General features: G+C 37.9%; 1 protein-coding gene and 1 pseudogene across 1 annotated transcript in view; one reads left to right on the top strand and one right to left on the bottom strand.

Moving 5' to 3' along the window:
• The first annotated feature begins 3268 nt into the window (after positions 1 to 3268).
• LOC150012650 (HORMA domain-containing protein 1 pseudogene) lies at positions 3269 to 5845 on the top strand (annotated as a pseudogene).
• An 11996-nt stretch (positions 5846 to 17841) lies between these two features.
• ZC3H11D (zinc finger CCCH-type containing 11D) overlaps positions 17842 to 24966 on the bottom strand; it is a 32190-nt gene continuing 25065 nt past the window's right edge. The window contains exons 8-11 of the mRNA XM_090275745.1: positions 23000 to 23104; positions 22560 to 22763; positions 20772 to 20864; positions 17842 to 17867 (exon numbers count right to left, since the gene is read on the bottom strand). Coding sequence (XP_090131871.1) covers positions 17842 to 17867; positions 20772 to 20864; positions 22560 to 22763; positions 23000 to 23104 — 428 coding nt within the window. The remainder of the gene's footprint in view (positions 17868 to 20771; positions 20865 to 22559; positions 22764 to 22999; positions 23105 to 24966) is intronic.

Below are 24966 nucleotides of genomic sequence, written 5' to 3'. Positions count from 1 at the left end.
CGCTAGCTGCTGCCCTATTGGTGGTTTCCAGCATGGGTGGGTTTGTGTATATTCTAGGACTGTGGGAGCCCTCTGAATGGACTCTCCTGAGAGACAGGCAGTTTCTTCTGCTGCCCCAACCCCCACCACTGGTTTTCACAGCCAGAAGCTATGAGATTTTATTTTCCTAGCACTAGAACCCTGGGCTGTGCAGTCTGGCCTGGGGCTGGGATCATTCCCCATGTGTCCTTCCTGGCTTTTATCTTTCCACATGAACAAGGGACCACTCATTCCACTGGCCACTGCTGCTGCCCTGCCCCAACCACCTTGCCACTGCCATACCACATTCTCTTTACCCTGGCTCCCATCTTCACTCCTCCTTCCTGTCTGGGTGAGTATGGCTTTTTTAAATCCTTAGTTGTCAGTCTTCCATACATTTAAATTTTCTGGTAGTTGGGTATTTTTTGTTTTGAGTTTAGCTGTGATCCTTCTTACACTTGCACAAGGAAGCAAAGCATATCCACTATGCCCCTACCTTGACCAGAAGTGACATTTACTAATATTTCTATCAACAGGAAATAATTGGTCATGTCTATGTAAAGTATTTTCTGTATGCATTTGTGAATGCATTTTCAATGTTACTTTACTACATATATTTCTATAGCTCTAGCTTTCCAACAGAAGCTTGAACAAAGCCAAATTCTAGAAGCATAGTAAAAAAATCATTAATATTCATAAATTAGAACAATTAGTTGCTTTTAATGGTCTCATAGTTTTGCCAAGGTAGCAAGAACAAAAGCAGGTGATGACTGCCTTTTGTTTTGAAACTATTCATCGAGTAAAGGTAATTTAGCCAAAATACACTTTGAAAAGACTTGCTGATTTGCACATTTCTTACAACCGAATTCGGAAAGTGGCAATGGCATCTAAAATCTAAATTTACATTAAAGAGATATAACAGGGTTCTGAAGTGGCATAGCCATTTCTAGTTGCTGAAGAGCACAAATAGAAACACAAACAATGAGACCTTGGGATCAAGTGACAACAGCATACTGAATATCGATCTCAAGATGTGCACTGAAAATGCACACTACCACCATACCAGAGGGCCTTTTTCAAAATTTATTACCTGGTTTTGTACATTTTACTTAATATTCCTCCAGAAAGATGTTAAGTGAACTGAATTACTGTCACCAGTCAGTGAATTATTTAAAAGTTATTCTCCATATGCCATGAAGATGAATATCTCCAGTGTTTCATATAATAGGCCACAGTTGCCATTTTTTTAAAGTATATTTAATTGATTGTGTTGTTACAATACATAGTTCCAATTATTTCCCCTTTGCTCCCATCTGCCCAGTACCCCGCTTCTCTCCAGCAATCCCCCCCCCCTTAGTTCATGTCCATGGGTCCTGCTTATAAGTTCTTTGGCTTCACCTTTTCCTATATTATTCTTAACACCCCCCTGTCTTATTTTGTACCAACTGATTCAGCCTCTTAGTCCCTGCACCATTTCCCCATTTCTCCCCCTGCCCCCATCCAGCTGATAACTCTCCAAATGATCCCCATACCTATGATTCTGTTCCTATTCTGGTTTGCTTAGTTTGTTTTGTTTTTATTTTTTAGATTCAATTGTTGATAGTTGTGAGTTTGTTGTCATTTTAGTGTTCATAGTTTTGATCTTCTTTTTCTTAAGTAAGTCCCTTTAACATTTCATATAATAATGGTTTGGTGATGATGAACTCCTTTAGCTTCACCTTGTCTGGGAAGCACTTCATCTGCCCTTCCATTCCAAATGATAGCCTTGTTGGATAGAGTAATCTTGGATGTAGGTTGCTTTTCATCACATTGAATACTGTTTATTAGTCCTTTCCTGCCTGCAAAATGCCCTCTGAGAGATCAGCTGATAGTTCTATAGGCACAGCCCTGTAGGCAACACTTTGCTTCTCTTTTGCTGCCCCCAGGACTCTGTCTTTATCTTTCACCTTTGGCATCTAATTCATGATGCATCCTGGTGTGGTCCCCTCTGGCTCCAGCTTACCCAGGACTGTCCATGCTTCCCAGACCTGTATGTCCATCTTCTTCGCAAAATTTGGGAAGTTTCCCTCACTTTTTTCAATTCTTGATTCCCCATTATGCACTGGTTGACTTATTTTCTTCCTTATGTTCCAAATCATTGATTTGAACCCCGGTTTCCTTCCCTTCACCATTGGTTATGTGTGGATTTTCCTTAGTTTCACTTAGCATAGCCTTCACTTCTTCTCTTATGTGTTTGCAGTACTCAAGTGTATTTGTCAAGCCTGTGAGCATCTTTATCACCAGTGTTTTGAATTCTGTGTATGTTAGGTTGTCTATCTCATCTGTTAGGTTGGCTATCTCCTTGTCCCTTAGTTCTCCCACTGGAACCTCGATATGTTTCCCCTTTTGGGCCATACTTCTCTATCTCCTCATTCTGACAGGCTCCTGTGTTTGTTTGCCTCCACATCCTGGCTAGAGCTGTCATTCCTGTTATGTTGTAAGGGGCAAAGCCTTAGGGATTCGTCAGTACAGGTTGACCCATCTCACCACGTTGTGGCACTGTATGTGGGGGAGAGGTCCAAGAGAAAACAATGCCGCCTGCCCAGCACTTGCCCCTTTTCCAGGCACCTCTCCCACTTCTGCACTGGACTGGCACCCCTCTAGCTGCTACCCTGGCCATCATTCCCAGATTGAGTGGGTCTGCTGGAGTTCTAAGACTGTGGGAGCCCTTTAAACAAGTGGACTCTGCTGAGACCAGCAGTTTCTGCCTCCACCCCAACCCCCACTGGTCTTCACAGTCAGAAGCAATGAGGCTTGATTTTCCCTGGTGCTGGAACTGAGGGCTGCGAGGTCTGGTGAGGAGCTGGGAATGCTCCCCAGGTGTCTCTCCTGACTTTTTAAAACGTGTAACTACACTTTCTGCTAGCTTGCTACTGCCAACACCACACTGAGTCTTCTCCACCCCAGATCCACCCCTCCTACCTGTCTGTATGAGTATTTCTTCTTTATATCTTTGTTTGCTGGACTTCCATGCAGTTTGATTTTCTGGAACTTCTGGTTGTTTGTAGTTTTGAGGTAGTTGTATTCCTTCTTAGTTGTGGAAAGACACTTCTCTTGCCCAGAGATTCTCTGCAAACAGTGAGGAAAAAACAATGATCAATGGTCCTGTTCACTGCTTAGGAGAATGTCCTTGACATCCTTCGCATTGCAGCACAATGCTAACAGCTGAGATCTCATGTGGATAAGGGGACCAGGAACCTTAAATGGGAGAATGGTAGGGGTGGTGGAAGATAGAGATGGAGGTAGAGGTAAGAGAGAGAGAGAGAGAGAGAGAGAGAGAGAGAGAGAGAGAGAGAGAGAGAGAGAGAGAGAGAGACTCAATTTATTATTGCTTTCTTTGCAATTGTTAACCCCTTAGAGATTTAAAATTTCCACATCAATATGCACTGTATTATTCCCTCCAGTGAAGCAAATTGTTTTTGTAAGTTAGCTTTGTCTTTAAAGATGCATACAGATGAAGGTTATGGAGAGAATATGACGTAGAAAAGGCACTTTGTGATGGTATTAATACTGAATTAAGAGGAAAGACATCTGCAGATTTAAAAAAAATAATAACTAAACTGGAAACTCAGACCTACAAGTTCCTATTTTTTTCTATTACCAATTATTTGTCTTAGTGTATACATGTATGAGTGACGAAAAAATGAGATGCAAGACATTCAATAGGTTTTTGAGCAGACCTCAGGTGTTTTTGTTTTCTTACTATATTCATAGTTGTTTGATTTATTTTTCTGCTTCTTCCTGAATATGAAATAGATTAAAGGAGTTAAAACCTTGGAGTTCTTATGCCCACTTATGTACTATCACTTTTTCTAGAAATATAACTTGCATAAAGTCAGATTTATTACTTTATTAAAAATACTCAATTTGTGGGTTTAACTGTAATTAGTATTCATAACTCATATAGTTCTAAGCTGTATGCTTTGGGAAAGAAAATGAAGAGTGCTGTGTTATATAATAATAGAGAAACAATGCTTTATTTGGTTACCAAAATTAATTTTTACTTCTATTGCTGGAAAACTGACTAAGCTTCTAACATCTTTGGTGATGATATAGTATACCTATTGCAGAAAGATAAGCAATGCCATTTTAATATCATATCAAGCCAGATGTTAGGACATGATTTGCTCCAGGTTCTGGGTAGAGATTAGATATTTTTCTTGTAGGCTGCTCAAGCCTGGAATGATATATGAGTATTATAGACACGCAGTAGATCCAAGTGAATTGAAATAGTGAAGATTTGTTGTAAACTTCCAGCTTGTCCTAAGAATATTGCTTTTGGTGCTGGAAAGCTTTTTTCATCTGTTTCTGTTGGTAATGAGTCATAAAATTAAGTAAGCATCTTTAGAACATTTTTCAAAGAACCAGGAGTTTACTTGAGATGGTTTTGAGAGAAGTGTCAATCTTTGTAAAGTACAGCTGGAAGCCTCTCTATTTCTTCCCTCTCCCTCACCACCCCCTCCCATTCACCCTGAAGGAACACTAAGCTCAGACTCATTTGAGGGACAGAGAATCGTCACCAGGAAAAAAGCACTGTTTCACTTCTTTAGAGACTGTGTTTGTGAGGAATATTTAATGAAGATGTGGTTGGTTGAATTGTGCCCCCATCCTCCTCTCCATAAAGATACCTCCATTGTCAAATTCTTGAAATCAATTTATATTAACTTATTTGGGAATATTGTTTTTCTGCGGATATGCTTAAGGATCTTGAGATGAGCTCATCCTGGATTATGCAGCTGAGCCTGAAGTCCAGTGACAACTATCTATATAAAAGAAAGACAGAAGGAGATTTGAGTCAGATAAACAGAAGAAAAGAAAGTGATGTGCTCTTCAGATTTGGTGGCTGCCCATGTCCTGCAGGCTGCATGAGGAGACGGCTCAGCACAGTGATAATGATGGCTCTCACCCCAAAGCCACACAACTCAGTTTCTCCCTTTAGGTCTCTAGCACCTTTTGAGCAACTGTTCCTTCACTACAGGTCAGGATCTTTGTGTCAGAATTCTGAGAAAAGATAAAAATATCCCAAGATCTACAGTTAGTGAAGTAGATACTAGGATGCTATAATGCTTTTAGGGATGGTTGTTCTAGTAATATACAACAACTCAGAAGATCCTCAGACAATTTCAGCATGTTACCAATTTCAATTCAAGTGCACCGGTAATGGACCACTCATAGAATTCATAATTAAAGGCCAAAGCAGTGAATCTGATCTGTCATCTATGGACACCAAGAAAGTGAGTATTCTCATTTGCAAGGTTTACATTCTAATGCAAAATCTGGGACCTTTACCTAATGATGTTTGTTTGACCATGAAACATTTTTACTGTGATGAAGTTGCACCCCAGCTTACCAGCTTCCTGGTTTTAAGGATAGTGACTGTGAAGGAGTGATATTTGAAGGGAAGCCTATGTACCAGATGTGGGAGAAGTCCCAACACCTCTTTACACCTTCAGAGTAAAAGTGACCACTGAAAAAGAACAAATGGAAAATATTTATCCAGCTATGCTATCATTGAAACAATTAAAAGCACCACTTCAAAAAAAATTCCCATGAACAAAGATGATCTAGAAGATGAACAAGAGCATTATACAAGTGATAATTTTGACATTGAAACTAAAATGGCAGAGCAGAAAATAAATCTGCATCTTTTGAACTGGGAGAACCAAGTTTAGCTTGTGAGGAAGATAAAATTATGATGTCTAAAGAAAGTCCAGATCTTTCCATTTCTCATTCTCAGACTGAGCAATCAGTCAATAAAACTTCTGAACTTGATGTGTCTGAAAGCTAAGCAAGAAGTGAAAATTTCTTTCAGAATGTTGGGTGTATGAGGGACAGGTAAAGAAAGAAATCTAGTGGTTTACAGATTTGTGTATTGAGAGAAACTGTCCCACAGGTACCACATTTGAGGCTGATTTAGCTGAGATCCTGGGCTTCAAAGCAGTCCCCTAAATGGGATGAGTCTTCAGGGCTTCGGGAGGATGAGTGTATTTTGTACATGAAAAGAATTTTATTATAATGTCCAGAAGGTATACCATAGTCAATAATTTTAAAAAGGTTGTCACCAAGTTTTCCCTACCTTATGTGCATGCTGGTCTTCACATCAAGATTTGGAATCTAGAGAGAAACAAGATGGCGGAGGAGTAAGTGGAAGCTACACTAACTTCCTCCCAGAACTAGTCTGGATTTACAACGTAATTTTGGAGAAATCATCTGGAATAACCAACTGAACACCAGCTGGAGAGAAGTCTTATAACCACGGAGAGACAGAAAAGGCCGCTACATCACAACGTGACCGGTAGGGAGTGCGGAGACGCGGAAGGGCTGGCTGGGCTCACACGGGTGGCAGCTGAAGGGGCTGAGAAACAGCTCAGCAGTCGGGGATTCCCCCTGAGAAGGGCAGGGTCTAAATCCCCAGCTGAGCTCCCCAGCCTACAGCAACAGAGTGGAAAGTAAAATAGTATCCAGCTGAGAAAAGCGAAAAGCCACAGGGTTTCTTGCTAGCCAGAGAGAAACAGCTGGAGAAAAAGAGCTCTTAAGCGGATCACATACAAAAATATTTTGGCCCCCACTTACCCTGGGCTCAAGCGGAGGAAAAGGCAGAGAGGACTGGAGATGCTTGGGGAGAGTTTGGTGTGGTGGCTTTGAGGGGAGAGCTGGGGCGGCAGCCAGCCCGGTCCCAGGGCTGACTCATCCCCACACTGCAGGCAGACCATTCCCGGCCAAGTGGCATCAGCCTGAGGGGAAGCAAAGGCCCTGCCTACAGGAATTAAGCTGCCACACCCACGGTCCTTAAGCCTGACGGCTAATCACAGATTGAATAGATTAACAACTAAAGGAGACAGACAAAGGCAGCAGATCCCTGGAAGTCTCCAACAGGCTGCCTAGGCCCAGACTGGTACAGGATCTGACGCCGCCAGGGGCAGATCCAGGAAGTGCAGATCATTCTAAGAAGCACCAACAAACAATAGGAGTCACAAAAATGGGGAGACAGAGAAACAACCCCCCATCGAAAGGAAAGGTAGAGTCCCCAGAAAGAGTGCTAAATGAAATAGAGGGGAGCCAACTATCAGATATGGAATTGAAAGCATGTATTATGGAGAAGCTCAATGAGCTCAGCGGAAACTACAAAGAACTCCAGAAAAACTACAGTGAACTCCAGAAGAACTATAAGGAACTTACTGAGAATTATACCAGCATCAAAAAGGACATGGAAGCTATCAATAAGAGCCAGGAGGAAATGAAGAATATGATCTCTGAATTGAAGAACACAGTAGAAGGAATTAAAAACAGGCTAGAGGAAGCAGAAAATCGGATCAGCGAGCTGAAGGACAACATAGACAAAAACTCACAGACAGTGCAACAAAATGAAAAAAGGCTGAACAAGACTGAAGAGGCTCTAAGACAGCTGCAGGACAACATGAAACGTAATAATATCCGTATCATAGGAATTCCAGAAGGAGAAGAAGAAGAGCAAGGGATAGAAAACCTCTTTGAAAAACTAATGACAGAAAACTTCCCTAACATGAAGAGAGAAAGAATCATGCAAGTCTAGGAAGCACTGAGGGTCCCAATGAAGATGAACCCCAACAGGCCCACTTCAAGACACATCATAATTAAAATGCCAACATTCAAAGACAAAGAGAGAATCCGAAAAGCAGCAAGAGAGAAACAACTAATAACATACAAGGGAGCTCCAATAAGGCTATCATCAGATTTCTCAGCAGAAACACTACAAGCCAGAAGGGAATGGCAAAATATATTCCAAGTAATGAAAAACAAAGGCCTACAACCAAGAATACTCTACCCAGCAAGGCTCTCATTCAAAATGGAAGGTGAAATAAGGAGTTTCCAAGACAAAAGAAGGTTAAAAGAATACATCTCCACCAAACCAGTATTGCAAGAGATGCTAAAGGGTCTGCTTTAAGAAGATGAAGAAACAGAGAGAGACAGAGAGGAACACGAGTACAAAGGGGGAAAATGACAATGAATAAGTACTGAAAGAAAGAAGGAACTTCTACCATTTGCAACAACATGACTGGAACTAGGAGAGAATTATGCTTAGCGAAATAAGCCAGGCAACAAAAGAAAATTACCTTATGCTATCACCTGTTACAGGAAACTAATGAACAACACAAACAAATGAGCAAAATTGAACCAGAGGTATGTAAACAAGGAATAAACTAACAGTAACAAAGGGGGAGATGGGAGAGAGAGAAGGGGTAAGAAGGGGAAGGGTCTAATCAAAGAGCATGTATAAATGACCCATGGACATGGACAGCTGGGTGGGGACTGAATGTGGGAGAAGGGAGGGACAGGGTGCAGAGAAGCAAGAGGGGGATAAAAGTGAGACAACTGTAATGGAAAAACAAACAAACAGAAAAATTTTTAGTGGGGGGAAAAATAAAAATAAAAAGAATAGAAATGCAAGTTCAGTGAATATTAGAAGGACAAGGTTTTTCCTTCACACTGTATATATTTTCTCCCTATCTGATCCCTCCAGAATTTGGCATTCTAAAGAAGTAAGTAATGACCTAAGTTTCTTTGCATAAAACTAATAAGACCAGTTGTTAATAACGATTCTTTTTGACTAAGACTTTGACTGGAATGTCATGCCTAAAGGAGACATGCTTGGGCTTTGGTTGTTACCAAAAAGCCCTGAGCAACTGGGACTGACTTTCAAAGGTAATAAAAGTCCACGAGATAAAAGGCCTGGTACCTTGGATGGATGAGCGGTCCATAGCAATCTTTCCAGGGTAGGAACGAAGGTTGTTTTCCTGAAAGATGGCTAGAAGGGACCTTAAGGCACAATGGAAAACCAGGAGGACCTGGAAAAGACAGGTGTTTACAGGCAAGGCTGAATGCCAGGTATGTGGCTCAGCTTCTGTGCCCTGAAGGGCAGACTGAAGGTCACCCTAAGTGTTCCTTGGGTAAGTTCCAGCAAAGCAGAACTAAAGATCATAAGTGATCATTTGCTGTTCTTGTTGTGTTTATGCAAATGAACAGGATAAATTAAAAATGAACTTAATGCAGTCCCTTTAATGACAAGGAAGGTAATCTTAGGGAGAAAAATCAAGATTCAAGGAAGATCACAATGCCCAGTGGTAGATTATAAAGTAATGTAGCTAACCGTCTTTAAAGTTTCTTTTCATTTAAAATTTGTTTTCATTTGAAAGTTAAACTATGTCTGTGGCATTATCAAAGATGTTTAATTTACAGGCAAGAAGAATGTCAAATGCCTTGCAACTGGATGTCTTTCCAATAAGACAGTCTTACAGATCTATAAACTTGTGTGTGGGTTATGTTACATAAATTAACATGTGTTTTCTGTTTTCAAAGGGCATAAGCCTACGATCTCATTACCTGAGTGATTGTCTGTACGTATAGGCCTCACTTAATCCTGTCTGCATTGCTGCCTCCTGAGACTCAATGGTTTGGCTGAACTAAGTGGCTGGGTTGGTGAAGAACGGGGTGGTCTTTGGGCTTCACTTTAAAACTGGTTTCTCTTTTCTATCCTAATGGCTTGGACAGAAAGAGCCCAGAGGCCTGAGAGGGGGGAAACCTAAAATATTTCCCTCAGTTCAAACTAAGTATAATGGGCAAAAGGGTTTTGGACAGGTGAGATGTACCTGGCATACCTTCCTCCAAAGAAGCCCTTCTTTTCCCTAATGTGGGACATTGAAAAATTAATACCTGTCTTTTGTCATCTAGTGGTTACGGATTGAATGATGTCCTTTAACCCTGGTGCCCCAGAATACAACAAGGATGCCAGCCTGTTAAACCAAGCATGCCATTGTCCAGAGACAGCCAACCAACCTGGAGTCTGCACGATCCTTCCCCTTGTAGGAAGGCCACCCTCCCCTCCACATCCCCACTCTTATTAGGAATTTCTTGACCCAAGGGTAGGTAGGACAATGACCATGTCCAGCTTAAAGCAGCTAGAGGAGCTCGAGACCTTCGTCCATTGTCCTTTATAAGATTGTAAAGGGTCTTAAGTCTGAGAGGGAGGGATTGTTATTTTTTATTGTTAAAATATTTAACTAATTGATTAATTATTTTAAAAAAAAGAAGAAGAATATATGAAAGGGTGAAGCATGGGCATGGACTTGGGGAGGGGATTGTCAGGGAAGGGGGGTGCTGGGCGGAGGGGAGCAAAGGGGAAAAAATTGGAACTATTGTAACAATATAATCAATAAAATATACATTTAAAAAAAAAGATTTGGAATCTAATTTTCCTCCTGTTAAATCTGCACTATCCCAAGTGATCAGCTTCATCAGTAATATATAGCTGAAATTATATGTGGGTATTTCCAATGTTAGTTCAAAGGAAACCTTATTTCTTCTCTCTGGGCCTTCTGCAAACCCTGTGCTTGAGACACTCCCTCTTGGAACCTAGCGTCCATACTTTGAGAACTCAAGCCACATAGAATGCCCACAGTTAATAGCCCTAACTGAGCTCCATGCCCACAGTCAGCATCTACTACCAGCCATGTGTGTAAGTCATCTGGGACATTCAGCCTAGTGACATCTTCAGATGATTGCCTGCAGCTCTTAAAAGACCCCCAAGTGAGAACTACCAGCCATGCCCCAACAACAAACAGAACCAGGAGAGAAAGTAATAAACTATTTTGAGCCCCTGCATTTTGGGATGGTTTGCTATATTGCAACAGACACTTGGAAATACTATCTTACATGTGAGGAGATCTAAAGACATTAAGTAACTGGTTGGGAGTAATGGGCTCTGTCTCCCTCCACAACTAAGAAGGACTGCAACTACCACAAAACCAAAAGTAACCAGAGTTCCAGAAGATAAAGCTACATGGAAGTCCAACATATGAAGTCATAAACAAGTGGTGCTCATCCGGATGGGTAGGAGGGGTGAAACCGCAGCTGAAAGATCGAGCTGTGCTGGTGGCGGCAGCTACAGCAATGAACAGCAGGACCCAGTAAGCAGACACCCGTATTTGGGGGAAGGAGAGAAGCACCTGGGAGCTGGCCTGGGGTGCAGACAAGACCCCTCGACTCGCGATTCCAACACCGGGGAAGGCAGACCCCCCGCTGTCATGTACTGTGAGGCCCGGAGGGCATGGGGACGGAGGAGGAGGAGGCTTCCGGACTCTCAGCAGAGAGTAACAGCAGCGATCCATCTTGGACCCCAGCTCTTACGCAAAGTGCCACAGTGTGGTGAGAAAGGTTGCCAGGCTGTGACAAGTACATGGGGCTCCACCCAATATAGTGTAGGAGGTGTGACTCTAGGAATTTATCCATTTCATCCAGGTTTTCCAGTTTGTTGGCATATAGTTGTTCATAATATTTTCTTACAATCCTTTGTATTTCTTCGGTGTAAGTTGTTATTTTCCCTCTTTTGTTCCTGGTTTTATTTGTTTATGTTCTCTTTCTTTCTTGATGAGTTTGGTTAAAGGTTTGTCAATCTTGTTTATTTTTTAAAGAACAAGCTCTTGACTTCATTCATCTTTTGTATTTTTTGACACTATTTCCTTTATTTCTGCTCCAATATTTATTATTTCCTTCCTTCTACTCACTTTGGGCTTTGCTTGTTCTCTTTCCAGTTCCTTTAAGTGTAAAGTTAGTTTGTTTATTTGAGTTTTTTCTTGTTTTGTGAGATAGACCTGTAATGCTATAAATTTCCCTCTTAGGATTGCTTTTCCAGTGTTCCATTAATTTTGATTATTGTGTTCTCATTTTCATTTGTTTCAAGGTACCTTTGATTTATTCTTTGATCTCATTGTTGACCCATTCATTGTTTAATAACATGTTATTTAACTTCCACATCTTTATACAGTTTTCAGTGTTTTTTTTGTGTGTGATTGATTTCTAGTTTCATAGTATTGTGGTCAGAGAAGATGCTTGATATGATTTCAATCTTCTTAAATTTGTTAAGACTTATATTGTGTCCTAACATTTAGATTATCTTAGAAAATTTTCCATGTGCAGTTGTAAAGTATGTACATTCTGCTTCTTTGTGGTGAAATGCTCTAAAAATATCAATCAAATTCATTTGACCTCGTGTGTTGCTTAAGGCCACTATCTCCTTGATTTTCTGTTTAAAAGATCTATCCATCGACGTCAATGGAGTGTTAGAATTCCCAACTATGACAGTATTTCTGTTGATCTCTTTCTTTAGGCCCATCAAGATTTGCTCATATTGTATGTGTAAATGTTTGCTAGGGTTCTATCCTCTTGTTGGATTGTTCCCTTTACCATTATGTAGTGTCCTTCTTTGTCTTTTACTATAGTCTTGATTTTAAAGTCTATTTTTTGGATGTGAGTACTGCTACCTCAGCTTTTTTTCCCTTTCCATTTGCATGAAATATCTTTTTACATCCTGTTACTTTTAGTCTGTGTGTATCTTTCTACCTGAGGTGGGTCTCCTGGAGGCAGCATATATATGAGTCCTGTTTTCTTATCCATTCAGCTACTGTACATCCTTTGGTTGGAGCATTTAAGCCATATACATTTAAGGTGATTATTGATACATATGTATTTAGTGTCATTTTGTTGTTAACCTATTTTCCTCTTTATTTATTTATTTATTTTTTACTTTCTCTTTTTCTTCTACTTAAAGCAAACCTTTTAACATTTGTTGCAGTACTGGTTTGGTGTTAACAAACTCCTTTAGCTTTTCCTTGTCTGGGAAGATCTTTTTTCTCCTTCGATTTTAAATGATAGCCCTGCTGGGAAAAGTAGCCTTGGTTGTAGGTCCTTGCTTTTCATCGTCTTGAATATTTTACACCACTCCTTTCTGGCCTGAAGTGTTTCTGTTGAGAAATCAGCTGACAGTCTAATTGGTGCTCCCTTGTATGTAATTACCTGCTTTTCCCTTATGGCTTTTAGGATTATCTCTTTGTCTTTAAGGCTTGTCATTTTAATTATGAGGTGTCTTGGCGTACACCTCTTTGGCTCCAACTTGTTTGGAACTCTCTGAACTTCCTGGACTTGTGTGTCTCTTTTATTCATCAGATTGGGGAAGTTTTCAGTCATTATTTCTCCAAATAGGTTCTCAGTCCCTTGCTTGATCTCTTCTCCTTCTGGTATTCTTATGATGTGTGTGTTGTTACACTTAATGGTGTCCAAAATATTTCTTAAGCTCTCCTCATTTTATTTTTTTTCTCTTTTTGCTTCTCTACTGGGTGTTTTTTTTCCCACCTTGCTTCCAAATCACTGATTCTATCCTCTGCTTCATCTAGCCTACTGTTTATTCCTTCCTGTGTATCATTTATTTCAGATATCACATTCTTTATTTCTGACTGTTTTTTAATAGTGTCTATGTGTTTTTCATGTTGTTGAATATCCTTATAATCATTACTCTAAACTCTCTATCTGATAAGTTGCTTGCCTCCTTTTCATCTAACTCTTCTTCTGGAGAATATTCTCATTCTTTCATTTGGGGTCTGTTTCTTTGTCTTCCATTTTGGCTGCCTCTTTGTATTTATTTCTATGTATTAGGTAGATCTGCAAAGACTCTGGTGTAGGCTTTTGTCAGATGGTGCTCGTGACCGACCGGCCCTGGTCAACCTGTTTGGAGCTATCAGCAATCCACAGTATGTGGCTCCCTTTGCTGATTGTGATGAAGTGGTTTCTTCAATCTGTTCATGGTTATAAGGCTTCTTTCCAGCTAGTGTGCAGTGTGTTATTCAGGATGACTTCTCTACAATTTAGTTGTAATTCCAGATAGGTCCTGGGAGGAGGTTAATGTAGTATCCACTTAGCCCTCCACCATCTTGGATCTCCAGGATCATAATCTTAAGGATGATTTTCTGAACTTGTTCTAAGGTTTCTGGAATTGGATCTTTATTATGATTAGATTCAATGTCACCCCAATAAATTCAATAAAAATTTTAAAAAATTGATAAATTGGTAGTTACAAAATAGTCACAGGGATTTAAAGTACAGCATAGAGAATATAGTCAATAACATTGTAATAACTATTATGGTGTCAGATGGGTACTAGATTCACTGGGGTGATCACTTTGTAAGTTATATAAATGTCCAATCACTGGGTCATATGCCTGAAACTCATATAATATTATTTGTCAACTGTAAATAAAAATTTTTAATTGAAAAAATTGTATACACTTGTATCAATTATATGATAACATACTTTATATTTGCCTTTTCACAATGTGTATGACGACTTAGAGCATATAGAAGCTCTTTTGGCAATTTTCCATGTGCTTTATATCTTTTTGAATAAATTATTTTCTTTTCCACATTGTACTTAAGATGTTTTATATTTTCAAATAAAATTTAAAGACTTGTTTTTCATATTTAAAAAACAAATTAAAAATAGACACAGATGTCTGTATTTATAGTACTAAAGAAAGTACTGACAGTCCATAGTGGGATATGGCAATAGAAATATGCAAAGTATCACAATTGGTAACCCTATTCAAACACTATAGGACCTAGATGTCACGTATATGGTATATCTGGACATTTTTGTCAAACTAATAAATTTAATGAGATTGGCTGGTTGCTTCTAATTTCACTAAACATAGTGAGGAAAGGAAAGGATGAGCTTAAGGATTTAAATGACCTGAAAGCTTCAATGCCTGTACTGAAAGAAGACCCTCAACTCCCATAGCCATGGGGCTGAGATTGCTGAAAAACAAATCCAGAAGCGCATCCTGTAACTTACTAAATTACAATGCAAATTGAATTCCCAGGCTCACAAGTTATTTACTGTTCAAGTAGGGGCATTGATTGGGAAGAAATATCTTTCTGAAAGTTGAACAGAGGTATGTGGGAAGACCATCATGAATGGGATCATTGAGCCCCTAAATTCCGATGAGTCTTCTTTGCCAGTAAAAGTAGTCTCTATCTGCATCTGAGATCAACCCATGTAAGACAATGTTGAATCCCCTCAGGACTGACACCCAGCACCGCCCTCTGGTACTACACTTACCACTAGACTCAAGGCCTCAAGGCTGCTAAAGTTGAAGTACAAAGCATGGCCCATAAGGAAGTATACTTCATTCCAATAGAAATACTTTAGTTTTCTAATTTATACAGACATAATTCCTGGGAATATGTCTGGGAAGATGTAGGATAATGGTGAAAAGAACATAAAGTCACATCAGACCAAATTTGTTGAAGGACCCACTAAGCAGAGATCCTGCATTTAATGTTGCAGTTCTCGGGGAGTTAGAGAGTCTTTAACCATTTGGTTGGTTGGTTGGTTGGTTGGCTTAATATGGAATAAATAGAAGGTGGCCCAGAGTGAGTGAGCTAGAAATGCCACACCTGCCTCGGATTACTGTGGAGGAAGGAATTCAAAAGCTTAAGGAGATTGAAATGTTAGAATTAATTTGTCATTTAAGACCTACTTGTGCACACTGGGAGGGTCCAGAAATGACAGTCAAGCCCTACTTCACATTTTGTGTGTCCCACTACAATTTATATGTTGAAGTTCTAACCTCCAGTACCTCAGAATGGGGCCTGATACGGAGACTGGATCTTTACAAAGGGAACCAAGTGACCAATGAGGTCATTAGGCTAGGCCCTAATCAGATATGACTCATGTCTTTATAAAAGAGTAAATTTGAACACAAAAAACACATATAATGAAAGGTGATGTGAAGTGACACAAGGAAATGGTGGTCTACAATCCAAAGAGACAAGCCTTGAGCATATTTTCTCATAGTCCTCAGAAAGAATCTTCTCTGCCAATACCTTGATTTCAGACTTGTAACTGCCAGAACAATGAAGTTCTGTTGTTTGAGCCACTCAATTTTTGTGATGCTTTGTTATGGAAGCTCTGGAAAACTAATATATGAAGCATCCAAAAAACATTGAATTTTGATATGAATAGAGTCATAGAACACCTGTCAAATTCATTGAAAGCTTCTGTAGGTACCAGAAAAGCAACTGCCCACCACTGGCATCATAAATGCACTACTACTTCTATGTTCAGGAATCAGCAGGCATAGCTTTTCACTGGCTTGTGAAATTTTTTGGTTGTCCACTTATCTCTGTCATCTTCAATCTTTTCTTATGTTAGGTAGAGTTTGTTATATATTTTCTTCTTGGTTATTAGTTTACCCCATTTAAACCCATTTCATTTTTCCTAAATCACAAATAAAAACAAGTGTGGTCAATGCCATCATCTACTTGGTCCTTTAGACAACGTAATATTATAGTAAAAATTTTCACTTATTCAGTAATAATACATGTACACATTCAAAAGAATGGCATCCAAGCCCTCTTTTGCATTTTTCTCATTTCTCATTGACTTGTCAGTGTTTTGAATGTAATAAAAATGCATACCGAGAATCTGTACTTCCAGAAAATCATCTTGAATTGCGTTCTTAGAACACTTTCTTCTAGTTGAGGTTTTGGAAGGAAATGATCTGTTTCTTAAGTGTAAATAATAAATAATATAAGATATGTATTTCCTATGAGTCTCCTTCTAGTCAGCTTTTCAATTCAGCTCTTTTCTTGCATCCCTCTCAAATCTTCCTCACCAAGATATTTTGCTGGCAAAATAGTAATTTCTATCTAATCTATTTGGAAAACAAAATGACTATATCCTCATGTTTTTGAAAGTGGGTAGACAGAGCACCATTAGAAGTTAGAAACTAAGATTTATTAATCTACAAGCTGGAATCAGTCTTATAAAATATTTTTAGATATTTCTAAAAACCTTGATATTCACCCCCCAATAAAATTGAAAAAGAAGCTAACAAAACTAGATGAATGCAAATATAAAGACAAAATGTCCCAAGTCTCAGTGAAGTTCTGAGCTTTAATAATCTCAGAGGTATAAAGGTCACAAAATTACAAAAACATCATTTGAAAAATTAATTACTTATATTGCTCTTACGTTTGTTTTTAAGTTTCAAGAATAAATTTTTAAGTTTATGTTTCAGTCACTCTGCAGGTGAGATTTTAAGTTACATTAAAATTATTACTCAAGATACAATTCTAAACAAGTGCAAAAGAAATGGAAATAAGATTTTAAATGCTATCTCTCTTTAAGTGTTTATACTTCTGCAGTTATAAAAGCCTTAAAAGCTCACAAAGACTTGGGACACCAGGTTATTAATTCACTTTTCTTTTAACAAGTCCTTTTCTCCAATACGATCATATAATTTTTGGTTTCATAGTAGGGAAATGTTTATTTTTTTCTTTTGAATGTAGCACATAACAGATAGATTGTGTAGTTGCCAATTAAAAGACATTGCTCAGCAACTGCCTTTCATGATAAACCAATCTGTCTCTTTCTGCAACACATCAAAGTGTATTTCTATTGGAATTCCTTTAACATACTCATCACCAAATTGTAACCCTGGGACTTCACTGAATTTGTTTACACTTTATAGCTGTTATTATTGCTGAAGGCTCAGCTTAAAACCTAGGTAAACAAATAAAATGTGAGGTTTTTTTCTGTAAAGAATATTGCAAAACAGAGATCAAAGGCACAATTTTATTTCTCAATCTGTGAAATCTAAGTTAGTTTACAATTAAAGAATTATTTTAATTGTTAAACTTTTAATTTTATTAAATGTTTGTGGCAATGCATCAAATGAATTTCAGACATATAAATACACAGGCAGTTGTTTGTAATTTGCATTTTTATCAGTTGTGAAAGAGTACAATGTACTTCCTGCATCTTATTTTCAGAATTTGCATTAACATCTTTGGCTACCCATTATAAAGCGGGGAGTACTTGACTATCTCATTCTTTGAATTTACATTTTGATGTAAGTCAGATAATGTCTGGCACTTTCCTCTTTTCTCATTTCTCTCTTCTCTCAACCTCCAGGTTTACTTGCTCCCATTTCTTCTTGGCTCTAATAAAACACACAAATTATTTCAATTATTTTCTTTTACAGCATTCTACAGGGTACCAACATTTTCATGTCTTTTGCTAATTACCATAAATCTAAAGCCAAAACAAAAACTGAGCTATTGCTTTAATTCATAAATTTTCAAAATGCCATTCAAACTAATGTCATGTCATTTCTTTCTGAAGCTTACGTGTTTTGAATTTGGATGGAGGGATGGAAGGGAATAAAATAACACTATTTAGAAGGCTGCATCATGGAGAACCTACAATGAACAGAAGGAATGTTCCATCCGATGGAGTCCAACCAATGGAGTCAGGTACCTCCATTCACATCATCTGTATCCCTATCAGAAAGGACATAGGGCTTCAAAGAAGGCTGCCCATGAGAATGACATGTGTAATTGCTTTCAGAAAATCACACATTTTACTCTCTTATTGCATTATGCACATAGCATCCAATGAGATTTTCCCAAAAGGCTCCTCTTGCCCATTTACATTTGGGAGGCTTTGACAGTCAGATATTTCTTAGAGGAAAATACTAGTGGCAGCTTGTGTTTTCTGCTTCCTGTTTCTACCAGTCCATCTGTCCACTGGGAAATGCTGAAATGGCTGCTTTGTGTCTTAGCAGGAAGTGCAGGGGAAGAAACACAAGCTAATCTTTGTCTCCTCTGTTGATGAAAACAATTGGAAAGGGTAAGAGTTTGGGGGTTACAAAGCTTGGGTAAATAAGAAAATTAACTTTACTTTGTTACAACTGTTTCTTTTTTTGTTTGTTTTTTTTAAATTTTTCATTGTAAGTCCCCTTTCTGCCTGACATAAAAAAAGGAAAGAAAGAAAAACCTTACTGGTCTTTTGCACACAAACTTCATCCAATTCATGATTTATTAGTTAATTCACATTTATATTTCAGTCACATTCAGATCTGAAATTGTTTCTCAGGGTTTTTCTTCCTCCTGCACCCCTTGCTGCTTAGCCTCATTTCTAGGGTTGGGAAAGGGAAGAATGGATCTGCCACGTGACAACTAGAAAAAATACATCTCGAAAAATTTGTGCCTCAACAAGGTATGGACCACGTGCTGGTAAATGGTGGCCCATGACCCGCCCCGGGTATCTTGTTAAAAGGCAGATTCTGATTCAGCAAGTATGAGATGGAGATTCCACCTTTCTAACAAACTCTTAGTTGATGTCATCGCTGGTGACCCTCAGATCATACTTCAGGTAAAAAGGGTTTCATTGGTGGCTGATAGCAGAGCAAGCTATTGAGATTCCAGCGGAGCCCTCCCTTCCAACAGGACCTGACCAAAAAGGCATCTTCCTCATGCTATCCCCTCAGTCCCAGCCAGGAGACTTTTTATAGACCTATTCATCCTCTCCCAATAACTCATTTTTATTGGAACTCACAGGAATATGGATGCCCTCCTACACAACCTTGGAGCTTGGCAATCTCAAGAGGCTGTCTCCAGCCCTTTCCTGTTAGACATGCTTGCCCTCCCTATAGCCCCACCACCAGGTGACACTGAGAAGTTCTCCAATGCTTTCTCCACTAAGTTGCATCTGGGGAGTGCAATGCAGATCCCCTATATGCTCATGTTTTTATAAACTTCAAGGGGAATTCTATCACTGATTTTTCTACACCTGGGGCCTGGCATAGCGGGAGGCGGTGGGAGAAAAGAAGGAGATGAGAGGCTTCACACTGTGTCTGTTCTCTCGCTGCTTCTCCCTACCCTCCTCATTACTCTTCAATTTGAAAGAAAAAAATGGTTTTGTCAGCTCACATCCCCTGTCACATCCCTTTTCCTGTGTCATACATGGATGGTACGTGTTTCATGATCTGAAGTGACTCCTCCTTCTCCCAGATCCTCTGTAACTCATGGCTCGTCAATTTGTGGTTTAACCAGGATTTCTATTGATTTTTCACTTTTTTCCTCCAAAATTAAGTGGCATAATATGTAAGAACACACATAAAATTAAGAGAAAATATAGCTATTTAAATTATGCTGTGACAGAATTTTCTTGCAGTATATGTTTTGAGAATAGATGGGGAAAAAATTGACTCCAGTACATCAATATATATACAAGTCTATGTACTATGTCACAGTTGCAGTCAGAAGAGTTTAGAAGATCTCAGCCATTTATTTTGGACAAGGGCTAGTTTCTAGTCTGGACATGATCTGGTTCATTCTAAGAAGCTTTTTGTACAAGAACTTATGGATTTTAGATGATTGTGAAAGTTCTAGGCTACTGATTTAGGTAGGAACTCCCTATTTAGAACTTATTCTGAAAGATTTGATTTTCTGAAAAACTGAAACCATTTTACCCCGTGTAGTTTTCCAAACATACTGAACCAGCCCCAGGATGAGCTTGTAGAAGACACAAAGCTTTTTAGCAAAAGAACCACCGTAGGTTGGTCTGCTACAAACCTCTACTCTGGGAAGACTCCTAGGATCCCCACACCCTCCTAAAGAACAGAGCACAAGAAGAAGGAGACCATAGTCATTATAAACCTCTGGCCTGAAAACTTCACCTTAGGGGCCCTATAACTTTCCATCAGCCAACATTTGTCTTTGGAAAAATACAGTAGGGCTTTAATATTTTGTGGCAAAATAGTTTTAGTTATCTGCTTTGTGATACAGCAAAGAACACAACCTAGCATATATAATTCTGCAACTGCTATGCATGTAGCTAATAGAGAAATATGTCAGAAGATTTCTGATAACACATAAAAGGGCAAAGGAGAACAGAATAAGACAAAGCAAAATTAAATTGCTAGTAGAAAAAGATCTGAACTCTATGTTTGTATATATCATGAAATTTTTCTAAATTTTCTAGAGTATGTTCCTTTAGTATACAAATTTGTCATTTATTTTTAAAATTGTATGATACATTAAAATCTTTAGTAAATACTTACCTGTATATATCTTTTCAGTTTTTGAGTATGTTTTTGAAAAAGAAATTCTTTTTCGCCAGGCTGAACCATTATATGATGTTGACATATATTTATCTAAGAAAATAAAAGGAAGACTAAAGTTAAATATTGTATAACTTTAAAATTATATTCTAGGAGTGTTTCAGATTTATAAACATCTCAGAGGTAAAGTTATTCTCTAATTTATTTTACCATTACAAAGCTAAGAGATCAGGAGACAAATAAACTTTTTAAGACTAACTTATCAATGAACATGGTTACATATCTCTTAATTGTCTAATTCCTCAAATAAGGCTCTCTCCTATGTGAGTAAGCTAGAGGAAAAAAATGGTATCTAGATGTGATAAATATACTTCTTTGCTTTGTTTTACTATTTTACATATAATTCTGTTAACATTTATAAGGAAGAGAGAGAAGGAAGGAAGGAAGAAAGGAAGGAAGGAAGGAAGGAAGGAAGGAAAGAAAGGAAAGGAAAAAGAAAGAAAGACTTAGGAGGTACAGCCTTATTCACTTTTCCCTCCATGAAGTGACTCCCATGATGGCAGATCACTCTACCATAGTGAACTCTCTGTTCCAGGAAACCAAAGCATTTACATACTGACTTGGTCCTTAAATATCTGCTTTCCTCTGACAACTCTATATTTGAACTATCATCTAACAGTGTTGTATTTGCATTTTCAAGTATGTCTATGCCACTATGACCCTCAAAGACTGGTCCAAAATAATACTAAAAATGTATTTGTTTTCCCCATGTCGACATTTGCACTAATGATGCATAGGTAATAGTGAGTGTAATGGTGGCCACCTTTACACAACTATAGACAATGGCATCGAACTGTTCCAGTAGTCATTGCAGTCTTCACAGTCATGCACTCACAGGAAAATATAATAAAATTAATAATAATAAATAAAATTAAATATTTCACATAAGAATATCATAATTTTTATAAATAAATCCATACACCATATTATTTTAAAACACATAGAAGAAAAACTATTTAAATAAAGCTAACTTGAGTTTAAATTGTAAAAGAAAGGTCCTAAGAGAGACAGAGTTTTTACTTACACTTTGCAATATATAAAAATTCAGAACTCCACTAACTAGGCTGTGAACATAGGAAAATATAAACATACAATCATAGGGAACTGAGTGGCCTTTTGTTAGGTTGAGAAAAGTTAGACCCAACTCTGAAAGGGCAAAATTCATCTGAGACAGGAGGCAAAAGAGATTTGGTTCCTTCCTCCCTTGTGGCCTTGTACTTCCTGACATATATTATGACTTTGCCTATTACAGGAAATGATTTAGGAGTACTTTATGCATGGTTGGGAGAGATGAGAGGTTGTCAAACTAACCCTATCAGAAAATAATCATGAAGTTCTAAGAGAAAGAAAAAGAAAAAGAAAAGCAAAGGCACTGGCCCAAAAGTGGTAATTGAACAACGCAGTTAGAGGAACAAGAAAATGTCAGTCATTTGAAAACAATCCTCAAGACAGAAATAAAGCTAACCAGGCGGAACAAAGTGCAGTGCCCTGAGGCACAACACTAAGAAGGTTCATTGTCAAGTCATCTGCACCAATATATTTTTTTCATATCCTTTAAATCACTCCTGTACATGGAAAAAATCCTCTCACTCATTTTCTAAGATGGTGGTGATGGCCTGGGAAAAAAAGTCAGAGTGGGTAGCAGTGAAGATTCATTGGACCACCAGGAAAAGTCCATGAGAATGCAAAGCACACACATGAGTAAACCATAGAAGTAAAGGACTTCACCTGGAGGGCGATTGAGTTTGGGCTCCTTATTAACATTGACTTTATTGTAGAACCCGTTTGTGGGCCTGCTGCAGTGAGGTGCATTGTGTGAGACAGTCCTAACAGCGTCCCTCTGCACACGGATATAGGATGCATTCTCGGTGTTTCTGTCTTTATTATTGCGGTGGTAACTCATTTTATTTTTTGGATTTGGTGTCTGTGCTGCTGTAAAATAAAGGGGCGAAAGAGTGAGAGCTAAAACAAGCTGCTTTCATACCCATAAATAACATAGTGCACATGGAAAACAATGTAAGCTAAAAGAACAAACTGTATTGTAGTTGAGTTGACATCTAAAATAACATATTTCACGACAGTGATTTGTTTTTCAGGTATAAAATATTATTTTATATTTAATCTCTTTTCAAATTATAATTTAGAAATATCTAATATACAGATCTTACCTCTCTGTACTCGTTGGCCAGGACAGTTCTTTGGTTCATCATAAACCCATTTTCTTTTTTTCACACCTTTAAAATGAGGCTTCCTCACTGGTTGGACATCATTTACTTAGAGAAAATACAAATTTTTAAAGTTTTTTTAAAAGATGCTTTCATCTGAAAATTACTGTAGGTGATAATTACATGTCTGTGCATTCACATGTCAAGCAAGAGAAAAAAATTAATTCACCACCCTAATACTTTACTTTCTAGAACAAAGGCTGATTTATTTTAATCAGCAGCGATTCTTAAAGAAAAATGCTTTTCTTAAAAGGAATGTGTGGATTCTTTTCAAGGAACATAAAATTACATTCCAAATATAATTATGTATCTATCTCATTATAATGTTATTTTAAGTAATTATTTTGAACATAAATCATTTTGTACATTTTTAGCCAAATCTACTATTTCTGAAGAATTTGGATTAATGTAAAACACTTTTAAAGAATTTTACCTTATCCTTTTAAAATCTTTCGAAGTTTTGTGTACAAAGAATTTGGTGAAAAAAGAATTCGTAAGTGCCAAAATCACTAGATTATTCACTTTTTACTTGCATATTTTTTCATCAAAAATTTTGTATGCATGCTGAATTTTCCAGGAATTTTTAAGGTATATTTCTCCTGAGACTCCTAAAAGAATTTAGTAGACAGGAGCATTCTTTGTTATTTCTCTGCAGAGATATCCTGAACAACCACAAGTAACTAAAGCACAGAGCAAATGAACTTCAAATGCACTGAGTTGATTGCATTAGCTCTCTATGGTGAACTAATAAATGTCTTTGCCCTCATACTCAGCTTCAGCTTAAGCATCAACCTTTAGTGAAACTGATACACTTTCTCCTGTCCAAATATCAAGCTCCACCCTTACTTCAAGCTTCCACTCCTAGGATTTGGAAACTATAATTTTAACAGGTGCTGCTAAACTGAGCTTCTTGGAGTTAAACTGTCATAGTTCCCTTAGTGCCTAGCTGGGATTGAAGAATATTGTACAGGTTCAATAAATAAAATAAGGGAAAGGGGAAAGGAGGGAAGGAAACAGACAGGAAGATTGGTGCGTCTTAATTGTATCACAAAAAGTAGCTCAGAGTTCTGAATGGCAAGGAGAAAATCAAGAAAAATAATTGAAAGCATAATAAAAACCTGTCAGTGTATTCCACTGTGGGTTAAATTAAAATGCACTACTTCAGGAATCTTCTGAGAGGGTAATACACTATTAATTTTAATACTTAAATTAAAATAGTGAGAAAGTATATGTTTACTAGGACCTACATCACAATTCATTGCCAAAGTTAGTAAAAAATATTGTCTTTAATTCTTAATCTTAAATAATTTTTAAATCATCCTTTTTAAATTTCTCCTTTAAAATTCCATTTCAAGTAAGCAAACAAATCCATGATAAAACAAATATATCTAATGCCAAAAAGAGAGCTCTCACTTGAAGAGGGGTCCTCTCTGCAATTCAAACTGATATTCTCAGTAGCCTTTTATACATGCATTGTAGGTGCTAGTTGGGTAGTTAGGGAACACTTTGGATCTTAAAGCAAATTAAGAAAATAAAATGTCATTATTAGTAAAAGAAGTGTCTCAGTTGGTATTTCACTTTACAAACATTATATGATGGGCATACTTCTTTGAAAATATACATATGTATGTTAATTTTTAGAATCATTACTGAAATTCCCTAATGCTGCCTTGAGTTCCCAAAAATTTAACAAAACATTAAAAATCCAGAAATACAGCCATTATCTTCAATATGTAAATTACATATTTGTGGCAATACTTTTAATAACTCCATACAAAAGAATTAAAATGTTATCAATTTGACAAAAAATGTGCCAGTTTAAATTGAGGTTTCAAAAATATTTTAAATGTAACAACATTCACTTTCTTCTATGTTTTGGAGCAGGACCACCCAATAGAGCAATCTTCAGT

This window comes from Furipterus horrens, unplaced genomic scaffold (genome assembly GCF_987537825.1).
Source record: "Furipterus horrens unplaced genomic scaffold, mFurHor1.1.pri manual_scaffold_4, whole genome shotgun sequence".
Lineage (NCBI taxonomy): Eukaryota > Metazoa > Chordata > Mammalia > Chiroptera > Furipteridae > Furipterus > Furipterus horrens.
This window is presented reverse-complemented; position numbering and strand designations above follow the sequence as displayed.